This window comes from Myxine glutinosa, chromosome 7 (assembly GCF_964187855.1).
Source record: "Myxine glutinosa chromosome 7, kmMyxGlut1.1, whole genome shotgun sequence".
In the NCBI taxonomy this organism is placed as follows: domain Eukaryota; kingdom Metazoa; phylum Chordata; class Myxini; order Myxiniformes; family Myxinidae; genus Myxine; species Myxine glutinosa.
The window spans coordinates 45622857-45633092 of NC_136267.1; the positions used below are offsets into that span (position 1 = coordinate 45622857).

General features: G+C 50.4%; 1 protein-coding gene across 3 annotated transcripts in view; it reads left to right on the forward strand.

Moving 5' to 3' along the window:
• Positions 1-9620: 9620 nt before the first annotated feature.
• The window catches only part of LOC137431174 (protein kinase C-binding protein NELL2), a 47886-nt gene continuing 47270 nt past the window's right edge, over positions 9621-10236 (forward strand). For 2 of the 3 annotated variants that reach the window (XM_078781600.1, XM_078781601.1), the window contains exons 1-2: positions 9622-9693; positions 9850-9920. In XM_078781600.1, coding sequence (XP_078637726.1) covers positions 9645-9693; positions 9850-9920 — 120 coding nt within the window. In that variant the 5' untranslated portion in view covers positions 9622-9644. Of the gene's footprint in view, positions 9694-9849; positions 9921-10236 lie in introns of all 3 variants that reach the window. The other variant, XM_078781602.1, reaches the window with a different exon arrangement.

The following is a 10236-nucleotide window of genomic DNA, read 5'->3' on the forward strand; positions in this document are numbered from 1 at the left end:
AGACGCTCCTCCTCGACGCATTCGCCCTCTCACCGGCAGAACGCGCACGACGCCTGCTCGACCTGCCCGAGCTCGGCGACACGCGCCCGTCCGAGCGGATGGACTACATGCTCTCGCTGCTAGGTGAGCACTCCTCGGATTTTCTTTTCCGGGAGCTGTTTCCTCCGCCAGCTACCTAGCGAGGTACACTTCGCCCTGGCAGGCACGCAGATCACGGATCCCCGCGCCCTCGCCAGGGAAGCCGACAAGATCTCCTCGGCAGGCCAGCACATCGGGGCAGCTACCTGGAGCCCGCCGCCGTCCGAGGCGACGCCCATGGCGCCCGAGCACCCGGTGCGGTTGGAGGCCGAACTGCCAATGGGACTGGCGGCCGCCACGCCGCGCCGACCGATTCCAACACGACGGCCGGGGCCTCCACCTGACCAGGCATGGTGTTTTTTTGTTTGTTTTTTTTGTTTGTTTTTTTGTATACTGAATCGAGGCTCGTGAAAGAGCTGACATTTACTTCACAAACAAATCAACCAGACAAACAAAATATATAAAAAGAGGGAGCGGAAGACAAGAGAAGGGAAAGCACACAAACACTTGAGTCTTACCACGCTAGGTTCGGACAAAAGGCTCGGACATGCCGACCCCCATGCACTTTCGGCGAGTCGGGAAACGGCCGGGCCGGCGTTCATTACCAGCCATGAGCGCCGGCCACTCGGGCAACTTGCTTTTCATCAAGGACAAAGCGTCCGGGCGGCATTTTCTTTGTGACACCGGCGCCCACCTGAGCGTCATACCCGCCTCCGAGCAGGACAGGCAGACCGCCGTTTGCGGCCCCTCCTTGGTCGCTGCCAACGGATCGGCCATCCGCACCTTCGGCCCTCGCAACGTCACCCTCTGCTTCGGCAGCCAGCGCTTTAATTGGACCTTTGTGACGGCAAGCGTGCCCATGGCTTTGCTAGGCGCCGATTTCCTCTGCGCGCAATGGGCTGCTAGTCGACGTAAAATGGCGTCGCCTCGTCAACGCCGAGACTTTCAGCTCCCTGGCATGCACAATGAGCAGCTCCGCGCCGACCGAACTATCATGCGCCCTCCCGGCGGTGAACGAGTTCGCTCGCCTGCTCGCAGAGTTCCCGGCCCTCACGCGGCCGACGTTTTCGGCCGTCGCAGTGAGACATGGTATCGAGCACCACATACCAACTACGGGCTCGCCGGTCTATGCCAGAGCCCGCCGCCTCGACCCGGCCAAGCTCGCCGTGGCAAAGGCCGAGTTCGACGCGTGGGCCTCACCTCTGCACATCGTGCCAAAGCCGGGGGGCAGCTGGCGCCCATGTGGCGACTACCGCTGCCTCAACGACATTACCACCCCTGACAGGTATCCTGTCCCGCATATCCAGGACGTTTTCGCCCGTCTGGCGGGCGGGTCATTTTCTCGAAAATTGACTTGATACGGGGATACCACCAGGTACCTTTCAGGCCGGCCGACGTCCCAAAAACGGCCGTCATCACACCTTTCGGCTTGTTCGAATTCCTGAGGATGCCGTTTGGCCTCAAGAACGCGGCCCAGGCATTCCAGCGCTTGATGGACGGTGTGCTGCGCGACCTGCCGTTCCTCTTCATCTACCTGGATGACATCCTCGTCGCCAGCACATCCCGGGCCGAGCACCTCCTCCACCTCCGAACACTGTTCGGACACCACAGCGAGCACGGCTTAATCGTCAACCCGGCCAAATGCCACTTGGGCACGACGGCCGTTGACGTTTTGGGCCACCACATCACCAAGAACGGGGCTGTGCCGCTGCCAACCAAGGTCGAAGCCATCACCAAGTTCCCGCGTCCCCGCTCCATCAAGGCCCTCCAGGAGTTCCTCGGAATGGTGAATTTTTATCACCGTTTCGTGCCCCGCGCTGCTCAGCTCATGCGGCCCCTTTACGAAGCCCTCCGGGACAAGCCGGCCAAGCATGACGTCGTCTGGTCCGCAGACATGGACGCGGCATTCACAGGCGCAAAGCTGGCCCTCGCCGACGCAACGCTGCTTGCTCAGCCGGTGCTCGACGCTCCCATCGCCCTCACTACGGATGCCTCTGACTACGCGGTGGGCACCGTACATGAACAATGGATGAACGGGGTTTGGCAGCCACTCGCTTTTTTTCGCCGGCAACTCCGGCCGAACGAGCTAAAATATAGCACATTTGACCGCGAGCCCCTCGGTCTATATCTGGCCATTCGCCATTTCCGCCACCTCCTGGAGGGCCGCCCGTTTACGGCTTTCGTCGACCACAAGCCGTTGGTTTACGCGATGGCCAAAGTCACAGAGCCGTGGTCGGCCCGCCAGCAGCACCACCTCTCTGCCATGTCGGAGTTTACCACGGACATCCGGCACGTCGCCGGAAAAGACAACGCCGTGGCAGACTGTCTTTCTCGGGCCAGCGTGAATGCGGTCCACCTGGGCGTGGACTTCGCGCTTATGGCAGCCGACCAGACCGCCGACACCACGGTGCAAGCCCTCCGGGTGGCGGACACGGGCCTCCGCCTGGCCGACGTCCCCTTCGCGGACACTGTCCTGCTGTGCGACGTCTCCCAAGGCCAGCCTCGCCCCGTCGTGCCCTTTACCTGGCAGCGCTGCATTTTCGCCTCCCTCCACGGCCTTTCTCACCCGGGCCGAAAAGCTTCCCAGAAGCTGGTGTCGGCGCGTTTCGTCTGGCACGGACGTCGACGGGACGTCCGCGACTGGGCCAACGCCTGCACGGCCTGCCAGCGGGCCAAGGTCCACCGCCACACCCAGGCCCCGCTGGCACCTTTCACCGTGCCCGAACGGCGTTTCGACCACGTCAACGTGGACCTGGTGGGCCCCCTTCCCCCATCACGAGGTTTCACACACCTGCTCACCATGGTGGACAGGACCACCAGGTGGCCAGAGGCCTTTCCCCTCGCTTCCACCACAACCGCCGACGTGGCGCAGGCTTTCATCGCCACCTGGGTCGCCCGTTTCGGCGCACCGGCAGACATCTCTTCGGACCGCGGTCCGCATTTCACCTCCGAACTTTGGGGCGCGGTCGCCCGCAACCTGGGGGTCAAGCTCCACCATACCACGGCCTACCACCCCCAAGCCAACGGGTTGTGCGAGCGTTTTCACCGCTCCATGAAGGCCGCGCTCATGGCCGGCCTTCAAGACGGCGGTTGGGCCGACCGGCTGCCGTGGGTCCTTTTGGGCCTCCGCACGGCCCCCAAGAAGGACCTCCAGGCGTCCACCGCCGAGCTCGTCTACGGCCAGCCGATACGCGTCCCGGGTGAGTCGTGCCCGACGCTACCAGCCCTCGGTCCGCGGCTCGCCAGCGCTCGGACCTCCAGGAGGCTGCCCGACGGTTTGCCCCCCGTGCCAACGTCCCGCCACGGTGGCCCCCAGTCCTACGTCCCCCCAGCGCTTCACACAGCGGAGTACATTTTTGTGCGTCATGACGCACACCGTGGGCCACTCCAGCCACCATACGACGGGCCCTTCTGGGTCCTGCGACGGGACGACAAGTCCTTCGTCGTCGACATCGGCGGCAGGTCGGATCGGATTTCGGTGGACCGCCTCAAGCCGGCGCACATGGACGTTGACCAACCACCACGGTTGGCCCTTCCTCCGTGGCGAGGCCGCCCCACGTCCACGGTTCCCCCCGCTCGACCACCCACCACCACACCGGACTCCCCCCCCCCCCCCACGACCCTCCAGGGGTCGCTTCGGCTGGGTCATCAGGACCCCCTTTAAATTGACCCTGCCGGTGCAAGTCGATTCTGAGGGGACGCGTGTAGCGGTTGCCGCTGAGCATACACAATCGCCTTACACCTGCCGATGACGCAACCAGGGAGCGATCACTGTACCGGGCTCGCCCAGGCCACCCGGGCATGCCCAGACTCGCCTTTCCCGGGCTCGCCCAGGCCACCCGGGCATGCCCAGACTCGCCTTTTCCGGGCAAACGCTCCGATCGGCATGCCGCGCCCGGCTTGGGAGGCGTGGCTTCCGGCATGACGTGTTTGATTGTGCTTATATATATTGCTACCGGATAAACGGGCTTTTCAGAGTACCCGAGTTTTCGTTTTACCAATAAAGGAGCTTGGACGAATTCCCGTCTTTTGTCGCGTCAATCCTTTCGACTCGCGTAGGAGCACAGCTCCTCACTACTCTAGTAATGGAAAATTCACAAGAAAAATCTCTCCAATAAACAGCAGCAGGATGAGATTTTCCCACAAAATATTCCAAAATTCCTGTCTCTTTTGAGAATTTCTGTTGATGTGCTTAAGAGTCCACATCAAATATAAAGAAGTATTTCCAAATTTTGGAATAAAGAATTTTTGGAAGAGGAAGAAGAATATCCTTTTGTTCGAAAAGAATTACCATGTCAATCATATTGAACATAAAACCCAATTGCCTGTAAAGACCTTCAGGAAGGACCTTATCTACCTGCCTTGCCTGGTGGCGTCCCACATGCTGGCTTTCGTTGGTGAACGTTAAAGATCCTGCGGTGTCCTTCGTGAAGAGTAGGCCAGCTATCGCCAGCATCATAACCAAATTCAAATTCCTGCCCTGACTTCCTGTGTTGGAGTGGTGACGTCAGCCAATTCAGGAAATAAATACCCCACAACGTCAATTTAGACATTTCACTCTGAGTCCATTATAATCCTATATTCTCTGTCAGCTTCCTGTTTAGGGTCTCCATCTAATTCGAAATACCTGTCTATTCCCCACGTAGAACCCAGCAGCCGTGGCTGCCACGCCCAACTCACCTTACAGGGGATCCACAGAGGATCCACGGAGACCCTGCAGATGCGGTCAACATGTCCTCTTCGGCCGTGCACTCCGCACGAGCCTCCTTGTAGGCCCGGAGGTCTGCCCTGCGTGCTGTGTGAACTGTCACACACTCTTCATGGGGACCCACATGACCCCTTCCTGCATGTCTTGGTGCCCTCACTCTTCCACCAATGGACATTCGTGCAAAGTTCCTCACATCTTCCTCCTCCTTTACTGTAGGGCTACGAGGGGATTTGTCTCGCCCCACAATTTGCCTTCCGGCATTATCGGATGCGGTCTCGGTCAGCTCACACGTGGGGCTCGCTTGCCACACACACCCAGGCACACATACTGTCATGCACTGATGCACACCTCCCTGGGGAGAGACCCCATCTAGACCTCCCTTAACTGGACATCACACGAACCATGCGCAGAAGCACACGGTTTGCAAACCGGAAATTCAACCTCAACCACACAGACCCGTGCTGTGACATCGGATGTGGGTTCTGGCATCTCACGCTTGGGACTCGCTCGCTACACACACCCAGGTACACATACTGTCACGCACACCTCCCTGGGAAAAGACCCCATCAAGACCTCGCTTAACTAGACTCCCTGCTCCCAATTCACACCATTGACCTGTGTGTCCACATATCGGGTGCTTTCTGCAGCCCCATTGGCCGACTCCTCTCTTTGGCTACTCTTGCTGTGCACCTGATCCCCTCCATCACTCTGGCCTGACTGACCACCAACTCCCAATCCATGTCCCACATGTCTGCCAACAATGCTGTCAGGTTTCCTGCCATTTGCTGTTGCTCTCCATGGACACTGGACAGCCTCAATTTTGGCCACCATCTCTAGCCCACTTTCATGGCAGCACCCAGCCTCTCCTGCTTAACCTTGTCCGTGTCTATCCTAGCCATCATTTGCATTAACAAGCCTTCTAGTCAGGGCCACCCCACAATACCAGTTTGAAGGTCCCTGCCGGATCACGTGTAAAAGCCACAATACGGTGCAAATTGGAGTATTGCATTGGTCGAGTGCTACGGTAATTACGTACCACAGCCTCATTCTAATTAGGCCAAGCAAGCCTGAAACATTGGACTACTGCCTGGTTGTGCAGCGTTGGTTGTCGCTTGCAATTATCCCTCAACGGGCTTTCTTTAATCGCCGACTAAAGGACCAATACAGCCTGAATTTACCCCGAGATCAGGTATATTTATTAAACAAAAGAATGGTCACAGGGAAGGAAAAAGAAAAAGGAACTAGTTCGGTACTATTGACTTGAATGACTTGACTTGATTGCATAGTGAACGGTACTCCTTGCAATCTGCATTCCAGCCCATTTCCTCCACCAGTCTCTGTCGCCCTCCATGCTTTCAGCCGTCAACAATCGTCCCCACATCCTCACAAATGTTGTCCTGCCATCCCTTTGCTGCCCACATCCATTTGGCCTTGCATTGTTGAAGTCAGTCCTGTATGCTTCTTGTAGACATGTGTTTGTTTGGCTTCTAACTGTATGTCCAAACCATTTGAGTTGTCTGGACTTGACAATATCTGTTATTGTGGTCTCGCTTGCCGAACTTCGTCATTTTGGTCGATGGTCTCTTCTAACCCCGAGTGTTCACCACAAGCATTTAATTTAAAACACAGTCCTTTGGTGTCTTATTTTCTCAGAAGTCCTTTGGTGTCTTATTTTGGTGTTTATTGTCTTATTTTGGTGTCTTATTTTCTCAGCAGTCCTTTGGTGTCTTATTTTGGTGTCTTATTGTCTTATTTTGGTGTTTATTGTCTTATTTTGGTGTCTTATTGTCTTATTTTGGTGTCTTATTGTCTTATTTTGGTGTCTTATTGTCTTATTTTGGTGTTTATTGTCTTATTTTGGTGTCTTATTTTCTCAGCAGTCCTTTGGTGTCTTATTGTCTTTTATTGGTGTCTTATTTTCTCAGCAGTCCTTTGGTGTCTTTTTGTCTTATTTTGGTGTCTTATTGTCTTTTATTGGTGTCTTATTTTCTCAGAAGTCCTTTAGTGTCTTATGTTGGTGTCTTATTGTCTTATATTGGTGTCTTATTTTCTCAGCAGTCCTTTGGTGTCTTATTGTCTTTTATTGGTGTCTTATTTTCTCAGAAGTCCTTTGGTGTCTTATTTTGGTGTCTTATTGTCTTTTATTGGTGTCTTATTTTCTCAGAAGTCCTTTGGTGTCTTATTTTGGTGTCTTATTGTCTTTTATTGGTGTCTTATTTTCTCAGCAGTCCTTTGGTGTCTTATTGTCTTATTTTGGTGTCTTATTGTCTTATGTTGGTGTCTTATTTTCTCAGCAGTCCTTTGGTGTCTTATTGTCTTATTTTGGTGTCTTATTGTCTTATGTTGGTGTCTTATTTTCTCAGCAGTCCTTTGGTGTCTTTTTGTCTTATTTTGGTGTCTTATTGTCTTATATTGGTGTCTTATTTTCTCAGAAGTCCTTTAGTGTCTTATTTTGGTGTGTTATTGTCTTATATTGGTGTCTTATTTTCTCAGCAGTCCTTTGGTGTCTTATTGTCTTATTTTGGTGTCTTATTGTCTTATGTTGGTGTCTTATTTTCTCAGAAGTCCTTTAGTGTCTTATTTTGGTGTCTTATTGTCTTATATTGGTGTCTTATTTTCTCAGCAGTCCTTTGGTGTCTTATTGTCTTATTTTGGTGTCTTATTGTCTTATGTTGGTGTCTTATTTTCTCAGCAGTCCTTTGGTGTCTTATTGTCTTATTTTGGTGTCTTATTGTCTTATGTTGGTGTCTTATTTTCTCAGCAGTCCTTTGGTGTCTTATTGTCTTATTTTGGTGTCTTATTGTCTTATGTTGGTGTCTTATTTTCTCAGCAGTCCTTTGGTGTCTTATTGTCTTATTTTGGTGTCTTATTGTCTTATTTTGGTGTTTATTGTCTTATTTTGGTGTCTTATTTTCTCAGAAGTCCTTTGGTGTCTTATTTTGGTGTTTATTGTCTTATTTTGGTGTCTTATTTTCTCAGCAGTCCTTTGGTGTCTTATTGTCTTATTTTGGTGTTTATTGTCTTATATTGGTGTCTTATTTTCTCAGAAGTCCTTTGGTGTCTTATTTTGGTGTTTATTGTCTTATTTTGGTGTCTTATTTTCTCAGCAGTCCTTTGGTGTCTTATTTTGGTGTCTTATTGTCTTATTTTGGTGTTTATTGTCTTATTTTGGTGTCTTATTGTCTTATTTTGGTGTCTTATTGTCTTATTTTGGTGTTTATTGTCTTATTTTGGTGTCTTATTTTCTCAGCAGTCCTTTGGTGTCTTATTGTCTTTTATTGGTGTCTTGTTTTCTCAGAAGTCCTTTAGTGTCTTATTTTGGTGTCTTATTGTCTTATATTGGTGTCTTATTTTCTCAGCAGTCCTTTGGTGTCTTATTGTCTTATTTTGGTGTCTTATTGTCTTATGTTGGTGTCTTATTTTCTCAGCAGTCCTTTGGTGTCTTATTGTCTTATTTTGGTGTCTTATTGTCTTATATTGGTGTCTTATTGTCTTATTTTGGTGTCTTATTGTCTTATGTTGGTGTCTTATTTTCTCAGCAGTCCTTTGGTGTCTTATTGTCTTATTTTGGTGTCTTATTGTCTTATATTGGTGTCTTATTGTCTTATGTTGGTGTATTATTTTCTCAGCAGTCCTTTGGTGTCTTATTGTCTTATTTTGGTGTCTTATTGTCTTATATTGGTGTCTTATTGTCTTATATTGGTGTCTTATTGTCTTATGTTGGTGTCTTATTTTCTCAGCAGTCCTTTGGTGTCTTATTGTCTTATTTTGGTGTCTTATTGTCTTATATTGGTGTCTTATTGTCTTATGTTGGTGTCTTATTTTCTCAGAAGTCCTTTAGTGTCTTATTTTGGTGTCTTATTGTCTTATATTGGTGTCTTATTGTCTTATGTTGGTGTCTTATTGTCTTATGTTGGTGTCTTATTTTCTCAGCAGTCCTGAGTCCAGGTGTAATTTATTTTGAATATTTTGGAGGCTTTGTAACCAGAGGGCCCTGGGCATCTGCCTGGTTTTCCCTGCCTTTAATTCGGCCCAGCGTTTATGACATCCTTAAAAACAGTAAGTTTCCTATTTGGAATGATTTTCAATTTTGTTTGACTGCCAGACAAGCAGAGTAAAAGAAAAATCTCCCTCCTCTCTGTGCATGTGCAATCGGGATGAGATCTCTGTGAAATTTGCCAAATTCAGAGCCAAAGTACTGTTAAACTACAGGTTTGTTTTCCGATTCATGTTCAAAAATATAACATTCAATTTAAATTTGTTTGTGGATCATAAACTGATGTTTGCAGTCAGACAGACAAAGTGAACCAATTGCTTAACCCCGCTTTTCGCTTCGCGCGTGTGGGGTAAAAATCTGTTAAAACTCTACTGTGTCTCCTTGTCCAAGTTCTCACGTATTTTTATAATTGAGATTTTAAAAAACTGGCAGCACATGTTAGCGTAACGGAGGGTCCAAGCTGTTGACGTGGATATTAGTGGTCTTAATGTGGTGTCCACACGACAGTTATTGGGCATTCTTTTTCTTTATCTCTCTGTCGATGGAGAAGTGAATTATTGTGGAGATTTTTGTGTAATTATCACTTGACTGCGCCTGCATGGGTCTGAGGGTAGTGGAGTTGTTGTTGCACATTGTCAATAAAGTAGAGCGGTGTCCGATGGCATTTCACAACAGGCGGCCGAAGGGCAAACCGAATGTTGATGCCAACCACCAGGGATGTCCACGCCCACGAATACATAAATCAAACGGTGACCACGCCCACCAATACCTAAATCAAACAGTGACCACGCCCACCAATACATAAATCAAACAGTGACCACGCCCACCTTTCACTCACTTCCAATAAGACTACGATTCACCATGACTTTAACTATGCTCGTTCTGCTTTCCATTTTCGATTCTTCCCAAGGTAAGCCACCTGTTTGATTCGTTATTCCTTACAATTGTTTTACCGGAACATGTGACAATAATGTGTGCAACCCGAGTGTGTGCTGATTCTGAGGTGTTCTACTATAGACAGGTATTCAGTCGTCGTTATATGAAACGGGCAGCTTCGTTGTTACAGGACACTCACATCCTGAAGATGCTCTGATTTCTAGCAGCGCTGGAGACAAGGTGCAGCAGGTTTCAGCACAGGTGTGTGGAGCTTGGCTGCAAACTGCTATGGTATCGTTATATGTTTGTATTCCAGTGGCAATGAGTTGTGACCGATGAGCTCGAGTTATTCGACATCAGGGTGCTGGCGATGGCTCGCCTACTCTTCGCGAAAGACACCATGGGCGATGGGATATTTCACATCCCTTAACTAATGCTGGTAGACGGGATGGCCATTATAACGTCCACCCGAGGGACAGCGCACACAATTATGCCTCACCCCTGCCTGCCAAATTGCACAATGGCAGTTTCTAGCTGGACCAAGTTCCAAACCCAGGATAGATCGCTCAGTGGTGAG